General features: G+C 39.1%; 1 protein-coding gene across 2 annotated transcripts in view; it reads left to right on the plus strand.

Moving 5' to 3' along the window:
• The window catches only part of HMCN1 (hemicentin 1), a 544,205-nt gene that overhangs the window by 219,694 nt on the left and 298,018 nt on the right, over nucleotides 1–26,493 (plus strand). For both annotated transcript variants that reach the window (XM_075528409.1, XM_075528416.1), the window contains exons 7-10: nucleotides 12,351–12,471; nucleotides 13,882–14,145; nucleotides 15,525–15,669; nucleotides 23,121–23,242. In XM_075528409.1, coding sequence (XP_075384524.1) covers nucleotides 12,351–12,471; nucleotides 13,882–14,145; nucleotides 15,525–15,669; nucleotides 23,121–23,242 — 652 coding nt within the window. The remainder of the gene's footprint in view (nucleotides 1–12,350; nucleotides 12,472–13,881; nucleotides 14,146–15,524; nucleotides 15,670–23,120; nucleotides 23,243–26,493) is intronic.

Raw genomic sequence — 26,493 nt, forward strand, 5'->3', positions numbered from 1 at the left:
GGCAATAAGAAGTGGTGAGAGACTTTATCTCCAAATCATTTTAATGTAAGAATAGCTTAAGCCTATAATATCTTGGCCCAGGAAATCCATTGTGGTAATTCAGTCTTGGTTTTTGAACAGCAACATTGAATTGATCCATTGTTGATTGTGAAGGATGTACAAGTACTGCTAGTAGTTTATATTTTTAGCAATTTACTGTGAAATAGTTTAATTCATTTCCAGGCAATCTAGATGGCTACCCTTGGCATTTTCTCTAGTAAAACATATTGCCTGCAGGAGAGAGAATGCCTGCCTGCTGTTCTGCCCTTGCCTAACACACCTGTTCCTTCAATCATCCGTTCCATAAACATTTACTCAGTGTCTGCTCACATCCATGTTCTGCGCTACTGACTTAATGGGCACTAGGCACATTCTAATTGATGACTAGGGGAAGGAAGCACTGAGGATTAGTCTGTAAGGAGAGATCATGAAGTGAGGAGGCGATGGGAACTCCTTTTGGATAGGACTCTAAGCTCAGTATCCCTTAATTAAGGAAAGAATAATAAAAGCCACACTATTTATTACCACATTATAAAAAGTTGCATTGGAAAACTTGGTGTGCTAGATCTATTTACAACTACGAAGGGGAAAAAAGAGTATCTGCCGAGGCTGCAAAAGAACAGCATCTCATGTGATTTGGTTTCTTGGTTTGGAAGTTCAGAATCATGGGACATCCCAGTTAATTGGCTTAATAATGGGTTTCATGCGTCTGTTCTTCCTCCTAGTGTATTTCCCAGTGCCTGGCATCTTAAAGGCTTGCAAGCAGCCAGCCAAGACACAAGTCTTGGTCTGTATTCCAGTGCAGAAACAGAATATGAGACTGAGGAAGGATGGCATGTGTGGATAATTTCTTCCATGGATAATTGCCTCTTTTGCCATGTGACAAGAAGGACTGGATGGTGCCCAGTTAATATTATTGAATTGTGATCCTAGAATCCATAGCAGAATTGTGATCAAAACAGGGAATATGCAGAACAGTATTTAAAACAGGATTTATCGTACACTCTGGACTTCCTGGAGCCTTGGGTGGGGATTGAAACCCTGAAACTGTTATCCTGAATTAGTCTTTAAATGTTAAATCAAAAACATCCCCTAAAATCATAGAAAAAAATCAGTGATCGTTTAGCTTACCCAGTGAAAACATACAGCCCTCTAGCATGATGCTCTTTTCAGAACTCTGCTAGGGAGCAACTTGACCACGACTAGAGGTTAGATGAGACTCTCGGGAGGCAGTGGGTTCGTGTCGATGGACAGAGAGGAATTCAGAACAAAGGGGAGGATGGCTGCACAGCTCGAAGAATGGCATCAGTGCCACTCAGCTGTGCATGTGCACATGGTGGGATCGGTGTGTTCTGCTGCACACACAGCAATGAGTGTTACAAAGCAAATTGCTCCTATGTGCAATACCAAAAGAAAGTATGCAGTTGATGTAAAAGAAATTGAGCTGAATCAACGCTATCGATACTGCTGCTAACTTTGGATCTCCTTTTTGGCCAGCTAATAACTAATCGTGTATTACAGGTGCTCTTTCTCAAGAAGAGAAATGCCCGAGATTAGCTAGTCTATCCCTGGTGCGATCTCCCTTACACTCAGCTATTTGGAAGCTGTATGCTCTATCAGTGGAATGAATTTTAGCATTTTTAATGTTAAAATTAATTTTAATTTTTAATGTTCCCTATAGCAGGTTTTTTTATCTAAAGTATGAGGAACAGTCAATTATTTGACCTCACATGACATTCAAGGACCACCCCAAATCAACCAGTCTATTTCTTTTCCAAGATGTGTTTATACTTTAGACAAATATGGTTTTGTTCAGTTGCCTATCCCCTTTCTCACCACATTTTCTTGATCAAAGATCTTTCTCCAATTGTCCTTTCTTTTTAAAAAAATCATTTTATTGGGGGCTCATTACAACTGTTATCACAATCCATACATCCATTCATTGTATGTCAAGCATATTTGGACATTTGTTGCCCTCATCATTCTCAAAACATTTTCTTTCTACTTGAGCCCTTGGTATCAGCTACTCATTTCCCCCCTTCCCCACTCCCCCTCCTCTCATGAACCCTTGATACTTTATAAATTATTAATATTTTGTCATATCTTACACTGTCCGACATCTCCCTCCCTTCACCCACTTTTCTATTGTCTGTCCCCCAGGGAGGAGGTTGTATGTAGATCCTTATCTACATACATGATCAGCTCCCCCTTTCTACCCAACATCTTCTTCATCGGAATGGTAACTATCCCCAAGGGCCCATCTCACTTGGCAGCATTTTCATGGTCTTTTCTGACATTTCCATCTTTAGTGCTCTTGTTTCCCTCTAACTTTATATTGTCATTTTTCCTGCACTTTTGCTTGGGCATGGAAGACTCGTTCCTGTATTTCACATTTATTATTGTATACAATTTATTTCCTAGTCCTAATATATGACCAAATTTTGTTACTACTAGATGCTACATAGCAGTGCCTAGGAAATTTTCTATATAAATATTTATGAATAAATGAATATATTTATTCGGCTGATCTCTAGGGAAGAATACAGGAGAATTGGTGTAGTCAGCTTAAAACTTAATATAATTATTCCCACTTATAGTGACTCTTTCGGATGGGGTGAACTGCCCCTGTGGGATTCTAAGTCTGTAACTCTTTATGGGTTGGAAAACTTGCTCTTTCTCCTGCAGAAATAGTGATAAAGAATACTTAATTCATGTGTACAGGATTCAAAAACTTAAGAGAATGGCCGTTTCTTTTCTTCTGTGGTTTCCCTCTGAAACCCCAGTAAGTGTTTTGCTCTGGTCTAGTAGGCACTTTCCTGAATAGAAGGAGAGTCAACTCATCTGTTTAGTTCATAGAAATGACACACATGTTTCATTTGCATCTTATGCTGGTAAAAGTATGCTAAAAAGAACTTAATGTTTTATTAAAAACTAGAGAAGGTCTTTTCAGGTTCCCAAATTTTCATTTGAAGGGAACCTACAAATCGTGGATCTTATTTCTGAGAAGCAATATGACTTTTCCATTCAGCACACTGTATCTATATGGAGAGTATTAGGATATATGCCAAATTTTGCCCTCTGATCCTTAAAGAAAGCTCCATTAAAAGAAATTAAATGAATATGAGCATCCAGTGGGTTAGGTGGCACAAAATTTTTTATTAGTGTAGGATTATCAGTGTGATCATATAATTATTACATTCCATAAAACTGGATAAATTGTCCTTAGATAATCTTTCAAGCGGAGAAGATTGTCTACTCAACGGCATGATTATATTGAGGTCCTGAGACTAGTATAAACATTTTAGTGTTAGATAATTATGTTAGGTTCCAGAGTTTACTTATGCATTTTTCTACAGGATAAAAATATTTTAGAAATCACACTCAAGTGGCAAAAGCTTGTTAGGATTCATAATTAAAGCAACCTTTGTAGAAAATCCCATACAAGAAGATACTAGTCTGGCCTCCAATTATTCTCACCTGATGACTCCTTTCAATAAGCCTGCACACTATACCAAATGTGTTATTTAAATACCATAGTTTACTTCAGTGAATGCTTTCTAGTAGACTTTTCATGGAAAATTTCCCAGTTGTTTTGGCCTGCCAATCAATGAAATGCTTCCTTTTGCAAAAGCTACCTGTACACCTGTATCTTGCAACATGTATTTATATAACCATGTGTCATATTTAAATATAAGTGACTGTATTTGGTTATCATCACATTTCTCTGAAAATTTAATATCCAATAATAACATGATGGTATTATGGTGATACTGACATTTACCTGCAGCTACTACAGATTTGTGTACAGCTCAATACATATCCCACAATGGGTACTTAATAAATATCTGACTGCAAAGTATCCTTTTCTTTGTACAGTATAGAGGGTAAATTAAGAACAAATACTTTAAGAAGAGTTTTATGTTCCCTTGAATACAAGATATATTACTTAATAGATTTTAGTTCTTGGAGCAATGACAACCTCACTGAGTATAAGTAAAATGAGAGAAAATACTATTTCCTATTGTCTTGATTAAATGAGGGGTCAGTAAAGCACCTACCAAGTTCCTGAGCCAGGAATGGTAAAAGTAGCTATTCATATTCTCTGGCATAATTGTTCAATCCTATCTTTACTGTTTTTAAGTACACATGCCCGCTAAAGGCACTGAAGTTCGCTAAAACTGTCAAGGCCTGCTCGTTTGTTGAATTGTTGCATGTGGCTTCCTGCCATCTTCTATAACAGTAAGACCCTTGGGAGAGCGGAATGAAAGCGAGTTCGAACAATCAAATTTAATTCCAGGACAGATTACATGCTTAGTGCTAAGGGGAAGTCTTAATTAACACAAGGAACTTAATTTCTACGTACCCTGTGGAGGGGGAGGGTCAACAGAATATTCTGGCTTACCTGGTTGATCAGGAACCCAAGCCAATGCAAGCTCCAATATCATTTAAAACACAGGATTTCGAGATTATTTGCCTGTCATCCTTTACAGAGAAAAAAAACCACACTCAGCAGGTCCCTGGCAATTAAAAACTTGTGTACTGTAGCCCACAATCCAGAATAAAGGGTATTTATCTCCTTTTCGGCCCCCTTGAGTCATTCCAGCACCCCCACCCCATGTTATTGCCCACTTTGGAAAACACTGCTGTGGAGCATGTATTCTCTTTAGTTATTGTAAGTGGAGGTAGGGAGAGGGCACACTGGGGAATGCACATTTATTTCAATATAATTCTTATAATTCCTAGCCTGATGGTGTGCAGGTGATTGCTCGTAATGGCCCATTCTCCGCACCACACCCTTTCCCCAGCATGCATTGTATGACGACTCACAGCGAGCCTATAGGGCAGGGCAGAACTTGCCCTGTGGATTTCTGAGACCATAACTGCTTACCTGAGGAGAAAGTCCTGTGTTGGGTCCTACAGAATGGCTGGTAGTTTCGAACTGTGGACCTTGTGTAATAGCTCATAGTGAACCAAACTCTACATTCAGAGTCATCCTGTTTGGGAGCTAGAAGGTTGGTTATGGAACTTGCTAAATTGCTTTTCACTTCCCCAGAGAGTAGTTTACTAGCATCTCACTGATCTGAGCTTTTCCAAGTACACAGGTATAGAGGAGTACGGGCCATATTAATAGTTGGAAAGAATATTTATATTTTATATCATAGAGGCCAAATTTATTCAGAAGTGAAGTTATCATAAAATGTTGTGCATGAATATAGATTTACTAGAAAGAGCATCAGACGTGAAATGAATATCCACCTCAACTACCTTATCAAGAGCCCTGGCAGTGTAGGGGGTTACACCTTAGACTCCTTGCCCCCAAATAAGCAGTTCAAGGGACCCAGCTTCCCTGTGGGAGAAAGATGTGGCTTCCTGCTCCCAAAAAGATGCACATCTTTGGAAACCCTCGTCAGCAATTCGCCCTGCCCTGTAGGGCAGGTGTGTGTTGGAATTGAGTCAATGGAGTTTACCCTGTCATACGATTTCAACATTTAAGAATACTTATTTGAGACTTGGCTCCACATTGTGCTATAGAATCATTTTTTACTATTATAATTAGTATTTTATGAGACAATATATGAACATGCTTATCATAATACCTGGATGAAAAAAATTCAACAAATTCCTGACGAATCTGACGTTACCTGCTCCTAGGAGGACTTGGGGGAAAAAATCAAGCAAAACATAACAAAAGAAAAACCCAGACAGCATAAGGTGGTTAACTTAAAAAAATAATTAAACCTACATTTATTAAGTGCCAATCGTTTCACGGTCTTTGAGTATTAAGTAAGGAATGGTCGTTGTCCTGCAGTCCCTAAAATAAAGCACAGATTCGTTTTTTTCAGAAAGCTACCCAGGCAATCTGCCTTCTGCACCTTTGCTGTGGAGCTCTCCGTGGTCCTCGCCTCGTGCTTCAGCCTGTCCTGGTCCTTCATTCCTCTGAGACCAACTCCAGCTCAGAACCTAAACGCACCCACTGGCCATTCTTCTTTCTTTCTTTGTGGGTCAAGGTCATCTATGTCCAGTTTTAGATTTCTAGTAGGTTCCTCGTATGACGTCATCTTTGCCAAATGCTTACCTTGCCACAGCTCAGTTCACCCTCGGGCCCTAACTCTGACCCACCTTGCGTGGACGAGCCTAACCGTCTATATTCCGAGGAGTCGAGCTAATCTTAATGAATGCTCTCAAACTATATGAATGGATTATTTGAATTATCAACCCTCAGAATCTCTGTCCCTATAAACTCTGCTAAGTGTGTAGCGATTAGGAAATTTCCTGTTATGTTTTAGCCAATCTGCTGCTGTTAGATTCATCTCTCCTTAAGCGCAGAAACCCACAGGGTAGGGTAGCTCTGTGTGCCCTTGACCTTTCCAGATAGTCTATGGTAAAGAGCAGCACTGCTCGCTGGTCTCTTTGCTACTGCTGCCCCATTACTGAGCTTTGTTCTGCAGGGTGCTGCCAATGGCTATTGTTTTTAGGTGCTGTTGAGTTTATTTACTCGGCGACCTGTGTGGCACATGGTAGAATTAGTAGAAAACACAAATACAGTGAAGTCATAAAGATAAGTTACAGGCTGTTATAGCTAGGAGTACCCACTTGGGAAGGGTTTGCACATGGGTAAGTGAAAGGGCCATTTCAATTCTTTTAAATTTTCATCAGTGGTAACAGAAACCATGGCGAGGACTATCTTTAGGAAGAGCATTATAATAAAGGAAAACTAGTCTTGAGTTTGGTTGTTAAATATTAATCAAGGACCTTGAATTTGTGAGCACAGCATCCTTAATTTTTTAAATTTATACTCTCATTTTAACATAACCCACAGGCTGAAACTACTTCACAGGCTTAATAGAAAAAGCAGGGATTTGGGCCTCTACACATATATTTTATATATAAAATAATTAACCGAGATGGCTCAAATAATCTGAAAAGGCAGAGAGGGCAGAATCTCTGCTTAGCTTAGTCATGGAATTTGCTCTCTTCTCCTTGTCCTTCTTTCATGATTGTCATGCCACTTAGTTGTCTAACCCCGCCCAGGCAGTAAGTTGTGAGAATCTCTAATCCTCCCCCATCATTTTCACAGTTTCCTGTGAAAATTGATTTCTTATGGCTTGCTTGCTTTTTGGTTTCTTCGATGTTGATTCTAAGCTTTTTTGCTTTGATACAAAACAAAACTCAATCACTTCAAAGTGATTCACTGAACGACAAGCATTTTATAGATTTCATGAGTAGATTTACTCCTAGACACGGAGCTCATGCTTTGAAGCAACTTGCATGCTTCTGTTTGCCCTTTGCTCCCCCCTTCTCATCTCCTTATCATGTATCTGCTTCTGTCCTCTGGAGAGAATCCTAGTACTAGTCTCCTTCTATGATGGAGAGCGGTTCAGCATTCTCAACCTTTACCCTCCAAGGAGCACAGTCAAATCCTTGATGTGACTGTAGAGTGTGGTTCCTAGTGGCTCAGTGCCTAATTTCACTCCATAGTTCTGCCACCTGCTATAATTTATGCAAGGTATATAACCTCTCTGAACTGTGAAATTAGTATATTGATAGTACAACTCCACAGGGTATTTTTGATGATTAAAAGTGAAGAACACAGCTTTCCCCCGGATCCTGGATGCTTCCTCCCCCCAACTACCATGATCCGAATTCTACCTTGCAGGGCTGGATAGGACAGAGGCTGTACACTGGTGCATATGAGGGCTGGAGGTACAGGGAATCCAGGGTGGATGATACCTTCAGGACCAAGGGTGTGAGGGACGATGCTGGGAGAGTGGAGGGTGAGTGGGTTGGAAAGGGGGAAGTGATTACAAGGATCCACATGTGACCTCTTCCCTGGGAGAGGGACAGCAGAGAAGGGGGGAAGGGAGACTCCGGATAGGGCAAGATATGACAAAACAACGATGTATAAATTACCAAGGGCATATGAGGGAGGGGGGAATGGGGAGGGAGGGGGAAAAAAAAAGAGGACCTGATGCAAGGGGCTTAAGTGGAGAGCAAATGCTTTGAGAATGATTGGGGCAGGGAATGTATGGATGTGCTTTATACAATTGATGTATGTATATGTATGGATTGTGGTAAGAGTTGTATGAGTCCCTAATAAAATGTAAAAAAAAAAGAAAAGAAAAAAAAGAAAATGATTAGGGCAAAGAATGTACAGATGTGCTTTATACAATTGATGTATGTATATGTATGGACTGTGATAAGAGTTGTATGAGCCCCTAATAAATTTTTAAAATAATAAAAAGAAAAAAATGAAAAAAAAAGTGAAATTTTTGTAAAAGATTTAGCCTTTTATAGAATATATATATATATATAACAAACATACACACTTTCCCCCCTTCTTTTTCTGTTTTCTGGTACTTACCCCTCATAAGATTTGTGACATAGCAGCACTGGTTAACATATTCAGCTGCTAACTGGGAGGTTAGAGGTTCAAGTCTACCCAGAGGTGCCTTTAAGGAAAAGTCTAATAATCTACTTCCCCAAATTTGGCCATTGGAAACTTTATGATGCATAATTGTTCTATGACACACATGAAGGTACCACAAGTTGGAAGTGGCTGGCTGTTTTTTCTGGTACTGTCTTTGTGGATGCAACATTGTGTTACACTCATTCGAGAAAGCAGACTCCTGGTGTTGTGATGGTTACACAGAGTTAGGGCAAACACTTCAGCTGCTAATTTCTAATCCGATGAAGAACTTCTTTCTTTTTTTTTAGGTGAAGTGACTGTTTTCTTCCTTTTTAATCATCTTATTAGGGGCTCATACAACTCATCACAATCCATGCATACATCTATTGTGTAAAGCACATTTGTACATTCATTGTCCTCATCATTCTCAAAACATTTGCTCTCCACCCAAGCCCCTGGCATCAGCTCCTCATTTCCCTTCCCCCCTTGCTCCCTCTTCCCTCATTAAGCCTTGATCATTAAGCCTTGATTATTTTGTCACATGAGGAGCTATCGTCTGAAAACCCAGAGGGACAGCTCTCCCCGGTCCTCGAGTGTTGCTATGGAGCGGGATGGACTCCATGCGGTGAGAAGCTGGAAAAGACCATAGAAAGATCAAAGTTATAAATTACTTCAATAAATAGTAGTCTATTGGCATTTTCTTTTTGATAAGTTTAAGGTAATGTTTAGTGTTTCTAAGATATGGTCCAAATATTGTCATAATTCTTTGAAGAGTATGTCTAAATAGTGAAATGCATGCCTAAACAATGGAGGTCAATTCAAATGAAACTTCCTTTTTTCCTTTATATTATGTTAAAAAATTTAATCATTTCAGATTCTTCATGACCTTTATACACATTACCCTAGTTAATCTAGATTTGGCAATGGTTATGTATAAAACTGACATATTTGTAAATGAAATAATTTTGCAATCACTTTTATCTTATGGGAAGGCAATTCTATCTAGTATAATATAGAAACACAATTAATATATATTGCTATTTAAGTTTTTATTGACCTTCATAATGTTTTCATTGCTCAGAAAATAGCAAATCTACTCCCTTCCTTTCAAAGACTGTTAATTGTGCATGGCAGTTCAAGGGTTGATAGTTCAAAGATTAAAATTAATTAATTTTAATTAAATTTATTTTAATTTCAATTAAATTTAATATTTACACAGATAATTTAAACACATCTTTTTCACAAATAAAAAGGCCTTTGTCAGTTGGTTTGTGCACAGAATATTTGTCAGACAGTTTACACTCGATAGCAGTCATATGGCATATTATATTGCGTATTTGCCCCCCTTGGTAGTCTCAAAAACTATTTTATCCTAGAGGGACTTCTGAATAGCATGCAACTTAGCAATAAAAACATGCCAGTAAATAAATATAAGTTCGTGCATCATAATAGAGAGCAATTTGATTGGCCTTCGTGAAATCAGTAGGAGTCCCTGAGTACTGTAACATTTGTAAAGACAAAAACCAACCAGCACCAAATCAGTAGGCACTGGTGTCCTCACTAAAACTCTCCCTTACACAGAGCAGTTGAAGGTAGGCATAGCATTTTTTAAATTGCCCTAAAGGGGGTCCTCAATATAAAGATAGGTTTGAATTTATGGTACGCATGCTTTCATTATTGTGTGGAATTTATAACACATTTTTCCTTAGAAATAAGGGAATAAGTGGTAGTGATAAGGATCCCGAACTTAATCTTCTGCAGATGAACTCCAGTATCTGGCAGTATTATTTATGCAAAGAAGGAAGATGTGTCCCCACTGTCACAGCTTCATTTCCCTTTCCTTGCAGATTCTGCCAAGCGCTCTGGAAATATGGAAGTAGCAAGGCTCTATCCCTTCTTCCTCTTTCCTTACTTCCAGTTACAAAGCAGCCATAATAATTGAAGGCACGCTTTGCAGAGCGTCGGTGGGAGCCCAACTTTAACCATATGTGGCCGAAGCTGAGGGTCCACCAGATGAAAAGTATATCAATATAGCTCTCCTGAAGCTTGCCTCTCGTGTGCTACCTACATATGTGATGAGTTGGTGATTCATGCACAGATTCTCGGTGTGGCCATGTGAATGCTTTCTCTCATCCCTTATCTCCTGCTTCTACTTAAAAGCTATCTTGTGTGTGTGTATGTGTGGGGTCTTTTCATGCTAAACAATGCCTTGTTGATCAAATAATAAAACAATTAACAATTGTTTGTGAGTCTAGGAAGTTTTTGAAATATAGATTCTTAGAGTCCAATGACCAAACTTTCTGATTCAGTCAATCTGGCTGAGACCCATGAATCTGCATTTTTAACCAAACAATTCAAATGATTTGGGCATAAGATGATCCTGAGATCATATTTTGAGACATAATTAGGTAGAGACAGATTCTGATTTATATTAGCCAGGACTGACCTTTCTATTAAAACTCCATCTCTCCAGTTAATAAAAATTGTGAAGTTGGCACAGGGGCTGAGCACTGGACTGCCAAACCAGATAGCTCCGTGACAGACAAGGCTGTCTACTCCAGTCGTAGTTAGAGTCTCGGAAACCCACCAGGCAGTTCTATCCGGTCCAACAGAGTTTCTCTGAGTTGGAATTGACTCGATGTCAGTGAGTTAGGTTTTATTCCAAGTCCTAGTGCCTCAGTTTCCCCATCTGTGCAGTAATGATAATGATGATACCTCTTTTGCTATTTAATAGACGGTAGTACTATGTCGAGGACTATATTCGCTAATATATTTAAAGGATCTAGGTATAGTGGAAGCATTCTGAAAGAATTATTGTTACTATTTTATCCTATTGCCTTAATCCAAATGATTTATTTATGCCCATAAGTGCCATGTCAGGACTTAGTTTATCATTAAATATGTGGTCAACTACTATCCCCTTTAGAAAGTCTTGGCTGACATACAAACTAATCTGTGTCCCAGAATTACCTTTCTTAGTGGGCCTTTTCATTTCATTCATTGCATCATATTAAATGGTTATATTGTTCTGACGATTTCCCTCATTGGCCATAAGCCCTCTAGAAGGTTAGGACTAAAGTTTGCTCACATTTGTTTCTTGAGCAATATGCCCCTTGGCTGGGACATTGATGCTCTGAGGAGGCCAACAAGATGAATTCCTGGCAGTGGTCATATCTTGTGCGTGTCCTGGCTGAACTTTCCTGGCAGTGAAGAAAAAGGAAAAGGCAGAAATGCTGGAAAGAGAGGTCTATTGGCACCAGTTGCCATTAAGTTGGCACTCCATAGGTGGCAGAGTAGATCTGTGCTTCATAACATTTGCAGAGGCTGATTCTTCAGTAGTAGATTGCCAAGCCTTTCTTTAGAAATGCCCGTGGATAAACTCATCCTCCAGCATCTTTGTGGTTAACATCTGAGACCCAGGAGCTCCAAGCAGTACTTAGGTGAGCTGTCATCAAATGGGCCCTTGACTCATGGCAATCCCATGAGATCAAACCATTGCGATCCACCCACTTTTCGTTAGCTGGATTTTGGAAGTAGTCCCTAGGCCTTTCCTAGTTTGTCTCAGTCTGAACGTTCCTCTGAAACCCCCATCGTGGCAGCACTCAGCGTCCATGGACAGACAGACAGAAGCTGGGCTTGAGGTTTATTAGCTGCCAGTCAGACATGGCTCTCAGGTATGAAAGGCACGGATTCTTTCCTGAACTGTTCGTTAGACAAATATCTATGAGCTGAGTGGAATATTGCAAAATCTGCCCTTAAATATGAAAACATTGTCAAGTTCATTACACCAGCTCAGGAACCGCAATTGTAGGCCATCAGTCTAAAGCCATTACCAGTTTTCCACACTTCGGTTTTCAGCAGTCTTTATAGAGGATGCCCATGGTTGTCAATGAATATTTTCCAGACCTCCAGCAGTGGAAGGCACTCTGTTCGCATCACTGGCCTCAGTACTATTGATTTCCGAGCTGGCTTCTCGCGGAAACCCACATTGGATTTCAAACAAACTGTCAGCAGACCGGTACAAGGTTTGTATATGCACATTTTAAAATTACCATATCAATATCTAAGCCAAGACTGTTTGTGATTTTATCATTTTATATATTCATTATAATTGGAAAACAGCATCTTCACTTTGAAAATGATGGCTCTCTTTACCTAGTCAATGTTATTCAGAATGTACTCTTGAGACCAGTGATTTCAGGTACTATCAGGCATGTTAGCCCAGGTAGACTAGAGAAATATCTCTAGACACATTCATATGTATGAGAGAGAACTTGATAACTAAGAGCAATTGTACATTAAGGAAACATCCTGGCCCAGTCCAGATCGAGTCCATAAGTCTGATATTACCCTATATGTCAATACTAGTTCATAAATTCCTCTTTAGACTCACGCAGCCATGCAATGATGCTGAGTGCAGGAAGATCACAGGCTAGTGGGTAGAAAGTCTTGTGGATCCAGTGGGGGTCTTAGCATCTCAACGCTGGTGTGCATCTCCACGTGGCTCCTCCAATTCCAGGACTCTGGCTGCATCACTGTAGCTCCATGTGGCTTGACAGCAGGAAAATGAAGCAGAGTGTGTGTATCCGGCCTCCAGTGAGCTCTTTATCTCTGTGGTGCCTCCAAATGAGGTCATCAAGCTGCGACCTGATTGACAGGCTAGACCTCACCCCTTCACAAGCTGACACCAGATTATGTAGCTACCATATCAGGATGTTAAAAATCTAAAAATAAAGAATCCTAGGTCCCACCTGAGAAATCCTGAATCAGAATTGCAGAATGTAGGACCTTAAATCTGCATTGTAATGAACATCTATTGATTTCCCTATTTACTAAAAGTTGAGAAATAATGACTTAATGATATATCTTCTTATTCTAGTTACACTTTATTGTCTCAGTGAGAAAGTAGACAGTGGGTGAATATATTTGGAAAAATTAAGGATACTATTGAACAGATCACTTCAAAGATGACGATTTTGCCGAGTTTAAAGATTTATACCTCTTATTTTACTTATGCAAGATGAATCAGCATTTTACTACCAGAAAGGAAATCCAGGGCTTACCTTTTTTATGATTATTTTATTTTTAGTGATACAACTTCTAGAAAAGTATATAATAGTGAATCTTCTAAATTACCCATGCAATCAAGCATTGTATAACACAAGATTCACAGTTCCGGATTTTTGACATGTAAACATAGTTGAAGTGCTGAAAGGAGACTCACTCAGGGTTCCCTGCTCCGTGGCCGTGCATAAACGATCTTCTGTGTAGAAGAGCTTCTGCACTCTCACAACTGCTGGGGCAGCTGGTGTGCTCATCCTAGGTAACTCACTATCTGTTACTGTAACGGCAATAGGTATTGGATATATAACCTCAGTTTCATGCTGTTTGTAAATGATGCAATGTTTTTGCATCTTCGATTTTTGTTTTTGTAGGAATACCTACCTATGTGCTGCTCAATACTTCTGGATTATCCGTTCCAGCTAGAGTAGATCGCCTGCAACTTCTAAGCATCTCAGGCAAACCCCTGAAGACTATACCTGTGAAATATTACTCAGAGCAGAAACCCTACGGCGTATGGAATGTTTCTGACTTCATCCCACCAAATGAAGCTTTCTTTCTTAAAGTCACTGGCTACGATCAGGAGGGTTATCTCTTCCAGAGAGCGTCAAGTGTTTCCTTCTCTAGTATTGTCCCAGGTGAGACACCAATTTCATAAATCATAGCAATAATGTATTAATGGCTTTAAGGGTTACTAAGAACAGATAGATCTTAAAAATAACCCTAAAATTAAATAATATCCTCACCTTACTACTACATTATCTTTAGACAATACAATTATTTTTATCCATAATATAGCACATCTGAAGTTTCCTACTAAGTCTTACTGATCACACATTTGGGGGATTATGATTATTTCAACCAGTGTAAGAAATTTAATCGGGGGATTTCCTCCACATCTATTTCATTAAACTGTCTAATTTGATGTAATGTTTATATATTGAAAATTGTATCACCTTTCCCTTCATGAACACTATTTATTGTAAATGAAGGGTGATGGTTCCAGCTTTATTAATTTTGTTGGTTAGTTAATTCTATGAAACCAAACATGTTGCTGTTGAGTCCATTCCAGTTCATAGGGATTCTGCAGACTGAGTTGTACTTGCCCCATAGAATTTCCAAGGATGTGATCTTTCCAGAAACAGTCAATTTTTACTTCCCAGGGAGCAACCGCTGGTTCTAACTTCAGGTCTTTCAATCAGCAACCAAACGTTGAACAACTGTGCTCCACAGATCCTGGTTAATTGAATACATCCTAATCCACTTCTGTATTTGTAACTAGATAGAGAGACATCACAGGCTAGGGATTTGTGGGTGGCATGAGCTATATTTGAGATGTTACTCAAGACTGATGGCTGAATTCTGACTGGAGCTTTAAGTATAGAGGATTGTTTTCTAAAATAGTTCTATTGGGTGGAGAGATAAGAGTTTATAATTTTATGCACAGGGTATGATTTGAGATATTCTACGGATGTTGTTTAATAATTGTAAAATGGGGAGAGTGGAGCCAGACTCAATCTTTTCTAATATATGATCCTCCAAGTTAGGTGGCTTAATACCCAAGGTGAATGATAAAAAAAGATATTAGATTTTTAAAAATGGATTGTGTTCCTTTTAGGAAAACAATTACTCTATGTATTTGACTCTCAGATATGTTGGTTGGTTTCATAGTTTTATATTTTTAAAAATTAAAATAAGCCTTATATTTGATAATGTATTGTAACCTATTTGACCGATTCCCACCCTTCCCCGCCCTTCATGGTGAACAATAAAAATTGTGTCTTAAAATCAATGGAGTCTTAGATTCCATCAGTACTGTGTCCAATGAATTTCCATGAAGATACCCAGAAATGAATGAATTTAAACCAATTTGTTTGTAGATGTGATATTTTAGAGATGTGGGTTAATTGGAACACAGAGACTTCCGTGACATCATTTAATTGTACTGCTTGTGAAGAGACTAATAAGGGAGACTCAGTAGTTTTGTCACCTCTGGCTCTTGTTCTTTCTTTCCTAGATGCTCCCAAAGTGACAATGCCCAGGAGAACGCCAGGATACTACTTACAGCCGGGCCAAATCCCCTGCTCTGTCGAAAGTCTTCTGCCTTTTACTCTGAGCTTCCTCAGAAATGGAGCTTCCCTTGGAGTAGACCAGTACTTAAAGTGTGTAAATGTTTCTTTTAGTAATCATTTATACCATTCAAATCAGCCATCCTTTCCCAATAGTGTCTTAAAATTATCAGCATGGGCTAAATCAATGGTGCACTCCAGGGAGGTGATCGGTAAGGGTCTCTGCAATAAAGCTACAGTCACCCTAAGGGGAACCAGAGGCAGATGGGAAATGTAAATTCAGGAATGGATTTTGACCTCTCAATTAATCCTAACTTCACTCGAGGAATAATTAGCTTAGTTCTTGCAGCGTGGCCCTACTTGATACTTGCCCTCATGAAAGGCACACGGAATATATGGGTGCTATTCGAAAGGATATTGAAGAAATTAGATGGTGCCCAGTTCTCAGAACCAATAGTCTCGAGGGTCATAAAGGCGTAAAACAGCCATCTAAGGGCGATGACAGATAAAGCCACATGGAAGAAGCACACCAATCTCCATGATATAAGGGTTGTAAATTATATCATTAAAATCCGAAGGAGGGAATAGTATCAGAGCATAAATTGTGAGATTCTAGTGTGCAGTGGCAATGGATGACCGTGTAAGCCCCACCTACATTGGCAGGATCTCCACTGGGAACAAGCCTCTGGTTTTTTTGTGCCAGCCATAATTGACAGATGGGATTAACCTGGTCATCAGACAGAGTATTGGAGCAGCGACTATAGTAGGTTAAAATGATAAATCTGACTTGAATCGCTAAAGCTTTGTCATCTGATCACCATTTTGATACACTTTGTGCTTGATCTGGTTTTTAATTTCTGTGTGCAGGTTTTATTTCCCATATTGAAGATTACTTCTGTTGTATTTTGTCATTGGTGGTAGACTTCTTGACTCTCTGTTGGGTATTTCCCTATGATTTTTGGTATATGAAACACAGGATGGATGACTTTGTAGAGACAATAACTAAAATAAAGGTGCCTGCGAGATATGGAAGGGAGGATGTGGGGGGTGGGGGCAGGCTTACTGGGGAGGGGGCAAAATCAAAGAATACAAGGAGTTAGAAAATATTTTGAAATGGTTTGTGGTAGCTATTATACAACACTACTTGATATGATTGAACTATGGAACAGTAAGATGTGTGGATTAGGTCCTAATAAATGGTTAGAAAGAAGAAAAATAGAATGGAAATAATTTTTGAAAGTCTAAATATGGGGAAACAGCAATGGTGGTTGGGGGGTAATGGGGACCTAGTAGCAAGGAAGACAAGAAGGAAGAAAAGTTCTAAAACTGATTGTGGTAGTGATTATACAATACTTCTTGACATGACTGGACTATTGAATTGTATGTTGCATGAATTGTGTCCTAATAAAGCAGTTTATATAAAAATCTAAATACAAAGAGATAATAGCTTGATATGTTAAAATAACAGGCAAATCAAACTCATTGCTGTCAGACTCATAGCAACCCTATAGGGAAAAGTAGACTGTCTTCTTAGGGTTTCAAGGGGTCAGATTATGGGACCAGTTGATGGGACCATGCAGAGAACCTGGTAGATTCGAATCACTGATGTTTCATTTAGCAGTGAGTGCTTAAGCACTGTCCACCAGCTTTCCTGTCTAGCATAGAAAAGCCCAGATTCAAATCCACTGTCATTGAGTTGAATACAAATCCTAGTGATTCTATATTGGATTTCTGAAACCAGAGTAAGTTTTGATGGGAACAAATGGCCCTATCTTTCTTCTGTGGATCAGCTGGTGGGTTTGAACCACCAACCTTGTGGTTAGCAGTCTAGCTCCTAACCCTCAGAGCCACTAGTCTTGGAATATGGCAGTGGTCAAATTAGACACAGATCTGTGCCTTTTTAGAACTTATGTAATGATTGACAAAGACAATGTTTCCGAGATGTAATCTGATAATGTTATAAATTCTAGAATATGTTCAAGGATGGACTCCAGTTTTATAGAATCTGAATTTTATATACTTTAGGATATAAAGATAATACAAAATTATTAAAAAAAATAGGTCAACCTTGGAAGGGCACTAAAGTTTAATCTTTATTGATTTCAAGGTAAATCTACCTCTGAATATGATTTAAAATGATAAAAATCTAAAATCAGTTTTCACTGAGTTATTCTGACTCATGGTGACTGCTGTGTTTCTGAGTAGAATCATGCTTCCCATGGTTTCAATGGCTATATTTTCTGAACTGGGTTACAGATATTTCTCCAAGCGGCTTCTGGATGGACTCAAATTGCCAGCATTTTGTTGGCAGCTGGGTACTGTTTAGAGCACACAGAGGCTGCTAAGACTTGGGGACAAACCTAGATGGAGAATGCTGGCAGTTGGGAAGGTGTGCTTTGATGAAGTTATAGTTTTTAAATTTAGGAAAAGCGGTATTTGAACAAAGACCAGAAGGTGAGAAAGCCAGTCATGGAAGTAGCTCGGCAGAGCACACTTATTAGACAGTAGGCACAGCAAGTGTAGGGCCCTACGGCAAAAGTGGACTAGGACATTGGGGAAGAAAGGAGGCCAGTGTCCATGAAGCCCCTGAACCCAAAGGCGAGGAGTCAGGAAGAAGCTATGCAAACATGGTACGCTGGGCCTGAGGGACAGATGGACCCAGAGCACATAAAACTACAGCACGTAAAGATCAACAAGGGAGGTTAGAAGGCACCGGTTTTCCTTGGGAAAACGGGCACCTCGTTAAGATAAATCTAAGTACATAATCTAATAAGAGCTATTGACAACCATTTGAAAACTGGGAGGAAAATAATTTCTGAAAAGTGCTATTTTTAACTTAAACTGTAAAGCAAAATACATTTTTTGGAAAAAATTCATATATTATTTTTTGGTAAAACTTTTACCTTGAGAATTAATCTTATAGTTAACTTTCATAAGACATCAATTTTTGCCATTTCTTTATGGGAAGTCATATTAAACAAATTCTTATGGCAGGAATCTTCATCATGGTTTTATAAATTTTTCAGTTCTGTAAGATTTAACTATACTACTGTTGTATATAGTACATTTTGATGATTTACTTAGCTCCAAGTTAATAACCACCAGTGTATCAAATGACAAAATTATATAGTCAGCTGATTAAATAATTCTACTTTCTATTTAAACATGATTTTTTTCTTCAAAAGCACTTGGGAGTATTTATGAAAATCAATGCATTAATTCCACACACTCCCTGGGAGGTTAGGTAGAAAGATTCTTTTTCTCAGTTTTCCAACTCTGTGGCCCAGATCTGTGACACGCTTTGCTGACGTACATTAGGCATTTGAGGTATTCATGAAGTGCTACAGACAAAATTAGGAGCATGGGTGAGGATGGATTGACACTGTAAGCCTGATTTATTCATATATCTCCACCCTATCCAAATAACTCCAGACATGTGACCTGATCTTTGCCTCTGTCAGCCACTTAAGTCACTATGGAAGGTAAGAAAGGATTGCTTAGCATTAGCAAAAGGGCCTTTTTCTTCTTTCGTTTTATGTATTTTTTCTCTCTCTCCAAGGCTGTCCTTTAAAACACTTTTCCTGTGTCCCTAAAGTGTTCAATTAAGATTGCAAGAATAAATCATTTTCATTTGATATTTCATCAATAAGAGTGGAACAAATATAACCATAAAGCACATTCTTCAATGAGTAAACTAGTTATGTACCTTTGAAAAAATTACCTGTCCTTTCTGATTTCAATGACCTTATTTTAAAAATGAGTAACATTGTACTGTAAATCTTCATTTTCTGTTCCAAAATTCCACTAATCCAAGTCTTTGATGCATCCTAACATGCTCAATTCTGAAGCAGGCGCTGCAGAGCACCCACGCCGGTGCATTCCAGATTTCTGTTTTCTTGGAACTTAGCGAGACCTAGACAATGGCCTGTGTGTAAACTTGTCCTTTTCTCTGCCATTGAGTTCATTCTGACTCAAAGAGATCCTTAAGGTCAAGTTAGAGCTTCCTCTTTAGGTTTCTGAGACTGTAACTGTCCATGGGAATAGAAAGCCTCATTTTTCTCCCAAACTACTGACCTTGCAGTTAGCCGTCCAACTCGTGAGCCACCGGGGCCTCAGGGGACCTAACTTGTCTCAGCACGCTGTTCCTCTGCCATCATGATGCTGTAGAGTCATACAACTTTCACTTTCCTCTGAAAATAATAACAAACCCTATTGGTGCATAGCATATGCACAATTAATTAAGAAACAGCATTAACTTCCACAGTTCAATATGCAAGTGAAGATACTTAGCTGCTAAAATATCTGGGGTTGTGACCTAGCTTGCGTAGTTCTTGAGGTTATGATGACAAAAACCTGTTTTAACTTCCTCTTACAAATCCTTGCTCAGCGCTGAGTCCAAATGAAGTGCATTGTTAAGATCTTCATGGTCATGATGAATGATGTGCCTTTGGATGCGAAATCAGCTGGAATAATCATTATGAGGCATACGGACTACGCCACATCGAATGCAGCTGACGATGTCTTGAGAATATTGGGGCTTTGTGCCTAATCTGTACTGAGTGTTTAACAAGAGCATGATAGCTAAAGATAATTATAAGAAAAATGATAACATTTATGATATTTCAATCATATTACTAAACAGGATGATGCCTGTCTTTTAGATTATTGGAATGTTTAAAACAAGGATTAAATACCTATTACTTAGGAGATGAGAAACATCCATTACTAGGAAATGAGAAGTGGCACTGTTTCAGTGTTAGGGGACAAAGAATAATTATATACTCAGTGAAGGAATGTATAACATTTCTCTAAAAATAGTTTCCTAAAATCTAATAAACTGATACTTCTTTTCTTTCTCCATTATATGTGCATATATATATCAGTTATATATATGGTCCCATTGGAATTTATATTTATAGATAAGGCTAAAGGGAGTTTATTTTTTCAAATAGAAAGTTTTATTTTTCCCTTCAAAATTATGAGTTACCTGATTTATTTCCTTTATTAAGAACCTCACTCAACATGACCCAATTTTGGAAAAGATAGTGGGAGGAGAGAGGATGCTCTGAGTATTTCTCTGTCAGCTCACTCATATTGTGCATAACCAGAAAGTGAATCCTGAAAGAAATGTTCCAATTCCATTATTTTTATGGTCTCTGGTGTTTCCTTTTGGAGACCTGCTGGCATAGTGGATTACAAGTAGGTGGTAACTGCAAGGTCAGCAGTTCAAATCCAGCAGCTGCTCCTCAGGAGAAAGCTGAGGCTGTCTGCTTCTGTAAACCAGAGTTACAGTCTCAGAAATCCACCGGGGCTTTTCTGCTCTGCCCTAGAGCATTGCTGTGAATCGAAATTGACTCAGTGGGAGGGAGGGATGGAGGGAGGTGTGTCCTTTGCTCAAAGTTGTTGTTGCTTTAGTTAAGTGCCTTCAAATTGGTTCTGACCCATCACAACCCTATGCATCACCAAATGAAACACTGCCCGGTCCTGCGCCATCTTTTACCACTGGTCCTGTGTGAGCCCCTCGCTGTAGTGAAAGTGTCAATCCGTGTCCCTGAGGGCCACCTTCTTTTTTTACTGTCCTCTGCTTGATGTTCTCTTCCCAGAACTGGTCTCAAGACAATATGTCCAAAGCATGTAAGACAAGTCACTCCATGCTTGCCTCTAGAAAGAACTCTGGTCATACTTCAAAGAGAGATTGGCTCTTCCTTTCAGCGCTCCCTGGTACGTTCAATGTTCTTTCCCAGAACACGGTTCAAAAAGCAGCCTTTTTCGTCAGTCCTTGCTGTTCACCGTCCAACTTTCACGTGCACGTGCGGCACGGGAAACTGCTGTGGCGTGTGCCAGGCACGCCTTCGTCTTCAAAGTAACACCCTTGCTCTTCAGTACCCTGGCGCGGTCTGATGAAGCAGATTTACCTCATGCAATTTGTCTTCCAAATCTCTTGACTGCTGCTTGCTGAGCATTGATTATAGAACGAGGCTCGGCAAAATCCTTGAAAACTTAGATCTTTTCCCCACCTATCATGGTGTTAGCTGTTGGTCCAGTTGTGAGGATGCTGGTCATCCTCACACTGAGCTGCCATCCGTACTAACGGCTGCCATCCTTGATCTTCATCGGTCAGTGCTTCAAGTCCTCACTTTCAGCAAGCAAGGCTACGTCATCTGCATACGTTATTAATAAGCATTCCTCTGATTCTCATGCCACATTCTTTATAGAAGCCAGCTTCTCTGATTATTTGCTCAGCATACAGATTGAACGAGTGTCGGATATGGTGAAGGAAGAACAACCCTGTCGAACACCTTTTCTGATTTTAAACCAGACAGCATTCCCTTGTTCTGTTTGCACAACTGCCGCGTTCCACGTTCAAGTTCTGCACGAGTACAGTGAAGGGTCTGGAATTCCCATTCTTCTCAAGCATGAGCCTCTGGCAGCTCCCTGTCAATACATTGCTACAATGTTGTTGGGTGATCTTCAGTAAAACTCTACTGGCATATGATAACAATGATATTGCTTTATAATTTTGGCATTCTGTTGGATCACATTTTCAAAATGGGTACAAATATGGATCTCTTGGCCAAGTATCTTCCAAGTTTTGTGGCATAGATGAATGAGTGATTCCTGTGCTTTCTAAGCTTACTGAACCATCTCCACTGGTGTTCCATCCGTTCCTGGAGCCTTCGGTAAGCTATGCTTTCACTGCAGCTTCACCTTCTTTCAGCACCATTGTGCCTTGCTTATGAGCTATATCCTGAAATTGTACAATATCAACTAATTCTTTTTTGGACAGTGTCCTTGTGAATTTTCCCATCTTATTTGATGCTCCCTACATCATTCCATATTTCTCCCCATAGAATCCTTTACTATTACACTTGAAGCTTGAATTTTTTCTTCAGTTCTTTCCGGTTAAGATATGCTGAGCGTTTTCTTTGTTTTTGGTTTTCTAATTCTAGGTCTCTGATTACTTCATTATAATACTTGGGCTTGTTTTCCCAAGCTGCCTTTGAAATGGTCTATTCAGCTATTTTTCGTCATCATTTTCTAACATTTGCTTTAGGTACTCTGTGATTAAGAACAAGTTTCAGAGGCCCTTTTGATGTCCGCTTTGATCTTTTCTTTCTTTCCTGTTTTTTTTTAATAATCTTTTGTTTGCTTCATGTGTGAGGCTCTTGAGATCTTCACACCGCTTCTCAGTCGTCTGTCCTTAGCGTTCACTGAGCCACATCTGTTCTCGAGATGGTCCTAAGATTTATGTGGGATAGATTTCAGGTCATATTTTGGGTCTCTTGGACTTGTTTAAATTTTCTTTAGCTTTAGCCTGAACTTACATAAGAGCAATCAATGGTCTGTTCAGAGTAGAATAACTTACTTTCCTAATTAGGCCATAAAAAGTGTGTGTAATTTGAAGTCAAAAAAGTTTGTCCTTTTTAATTTATTTTCCTTCCATCAGTGTTTTTAAAAGTACTTGAGAGCAAATAGTGAAATCATTATTTTCAGCCTGTGTTTGCTTTTATAGTAACTGATAGGTTTTCTTTTCTTGCCTCCAGAGAATCTGCTAGCGTGAACTGGGATATTGGGCAGGTCACTTTGTCTGACGAAGGCTCCTATGAGTGCGTTGCCATCAGCAGTGTGGGGACTGGAAGGGCAGAGACTTTCTTTGACGTATCAGGTGAGCGTTACTAATGTCTGTGTGATTCCCTGAATATGGAGATGGGATATTTATTAGTCAATTTGCATTCTATACAAGTTTATTTTGATTATTCAGTTATGCTCTACTTCCCGACTGGATTTGAAAACAAATCCTGCTTTTACAACCTATCCGCCTTCCTTCGGTCATTTACTCACCTTCTCAGTGCCTTGGGTTTCCCCTCTATGATATTGGATAATCGCCTTCTACATCAAAGAGAAACTAGGAAGATTAAGTTACGTGAGATAAACAAAAGGAAGAAGAGAGCCTGACACAGAGAAGCACTTATCAACAGTGGGTGAACTATATCAGCGACTGTGAGGATGAAGCAGGCCCAGGCAGTGTTTCCTTATGTTGTCAGTAATAGTTTGCATTCATTCTCCCAGTTGATTTGATGTAATATTCTCTGAGTTGAATTGATATAAATTGGAATGGTCTTGATGGACCCTAAAAATAGCAAAAATCATTATATTCATGATTATTATTAATTATTATAATGGATTAATAAATATTTTTGACCATTGAAACTACCTCCTTTTCATTCCCATATGCACAGTGAACAAAATACATTGATCAGTGGGTCTTGGCATCTGCATTTAAGACTTTGATGAAAGCAAACAGGTTCTTGGTACCTGGAGTCTCATTGGCTACAGAACCAGTAGTTAGCAGGGCAGGGGGAATGCTAACTATATTTAGATAGTATGCTTCTTATGACTAAAATAATTCTCATTATCTTTATGAAATAGAATATATTATATTGAACAACAAAACAACAAAAGTTTTCCCTCTAATCTACCTGAATTATTTTTATAGGATCTTATATTCATATAATCAGTTAGAAGTATTTAAACACTTCCTTGGCATAGAACATTGTAGAAAACTTGTCCGGGCTGAGTTATTGTCCACATGCGTGTACACTAGTGTTGCAACGTGCTGGTTATTAGTAGCCCCTGCCAACCTCAGTATGAGAGGGAGCCCTGGGGCCCAGCCCGGTAAACGTTAGACTGCTGCTAGTCACAAGGTTGGCGGTTTAAACCCACTAGCTGATGAGATGTTCTGTTCCCATTAAATTGCAGCCTGGAAACCCCTCTACCGGGCTGCTGTCAATAAGAATGGAGTTAGTGGTGGTGTCCTTTGGTTTAAACCAATTTCTGTGACTGCCTCATTCATAACAATGCTTGTGTTTGCTTTGAGTGGACACGAGTTTTCTAGAGACAGATTAAGCAACAGTTTTATAATTTTAAGGCTGTTTATAAGACAAGGATTTGCTATGTTTGTTATCAGCAAGTCCAAGCTGAACTTTAAAATGAAGGCTTGAAATCAGGCAAGCATCCTCTGACTGTAAAGCTGTTTACATTCTTATTCTTGGGAAAACAAAGCGTGTTTGCTGAAACTTTTTCAGTTCAGCAAGTTGACATGCATCATAAACGATTCATTTTTCATCTATAATAATTATAAAAAGCATTGGAAACGTGTCAACATTCTTGAGCTTCTGGGAAAACAAACACTTGAGCACTTGAGTATTTTTTCCCAGCAATATTAATTATGGAAAGGACAACAGGGAAGAGGTTTGAGTGAGTTGATTCAGATGTCTAGCAGAATTCACTGGGATGCGCCAGTAAGAACTTGTGAACTCTTAAAGATAGTTATGAACTTGGCTAGTGAGGGTACAATGTCTAAGCTGTGTTTTAGGAATTATTTCCACCTCGGTCACTTTTGGAAGAAGGAGGCTGAGGCTCTAATGATAGGGACAATGACTGGAGCAGCAGAAGTAGTAAGCTAGGACTTGAGAAGGTGGAGATGTCCTCTGGTTAGACGTTGCCTGGCCTACCGTCCTCCAAACTGCACCTGCTTATTACTGTGCATCAGCCTCGGCTGAGATCTGAAGTCTACCCACCCTCTCTACCCACACTCCGTTTCCACTGAAACTGCTTCTCAGTATCACCGGCCTCAGGTATGCCCCGTTTCAGATTGGATAGGAAATAGTGAGTGGTGCATTCTAAGTCTCCTGACTCCCAGTGTGCTGATCCTTAAACCTCCTTCTCAGGTCCTCTAATCCTCACCTCTGTTTGAAGAATTGTTACATATTTTACATGTCTCCTAAAATCATTAGTATAGTTGAAGAAATTGCTTTTTAATCATACACGATACCTTGTAGTCTTCATAAATTTACTGTAGAGTGTGACGTGCACACAACCACTTGGAGGCTAACGAGCTTTGAAGGGACTTTTAGCAAAACAAAACTCAGCAAGTAAACCAAAGCATACAGGAGACTAGGTTAAATTTAGATGTCATAGAAGTATATTCCAAATCTTGTATTGGGCCTATTTATAATAAAGCATTATTTGATGTTTACCTTAAATTCATATTTAATGAAGAGCCTTGTATTTTATCTGGGAGCCTTGGCCAGGTGATTTTTCATGTGCTTTTTCCACTTCAGTTACCAGCTATTTTTGTAAGATTTAAAAAACATAGCACCATGAGCAAATGTTCTTTTAAAAAATAGTTTAAAATAGCATATATTCCTTAGATAGAGTTTGGATAACAGGGCTAAGTAAAAAGAAAAATATAGAAATTATAGACATTTATATTATTCAGAGATGACTGAGCTCTATGGCTTGTCTGGGTTTCTGATATTCATGTATACTTGTAAACAGTTTTAAATAGTAGAAGGATAAAGCTGAATCTTGAAGAGTCAGACACTCTTTCATACTTAAACTAAAGCAGACACATGCATGGGCAGCGAACACAAATCACCATGGTTTCTTTTTGCTCAACTGGGGGTTCTCACATCAGATCGCTTCAAAGCATTTGGGTTTCACCACTAATGAGAACAATATGCGACTCTAACTAGAAACGGTGGTTAAATGTCTACTTAGCCATGGGCTTGTGGCAACTTCTGAAATATGCATGCACGACAGCGCCTTTTTTGGTATGTGTTTATTTGTGCATGATTTTATTAAAGAACTAAGCCTATTCTTCACTCGCCATCTTAAGTAAGACTCTACTCATCCCAGCCGGGAAAACAGTATCGCCTTCCACTGTTGTACTATGCCAGATGAATGAGATTTTAACTTTGCATCTACTCAGCACCAGCATACCTTTGACACGTCCAATAGTCTTTCTGAACTATTTTCCTAAAACGCTAAATGTGCCTACATGTGTTTAAATGTCTTTAAGAAGCTAGACAAGATACTTCCTTCAAAATTCAGTTCAAATCTGCCTCATTCCAC

This window comes from Tenrec ecaudatus, chromosome 1 (genome assembly GCF_050624435.1).
Source record: "Tenrec ecaudatus isolate mTenEca1 chromosome 1, mTenEca1.hap1, whole genome shotgun sequence".
Classification (NCBI taxonomy): Eukaryota; Metazoa; Chordata; class Mammalia; order Afrosoricida; family Tenrecidae; genus Tenrec; species Tenrec ecaudatus.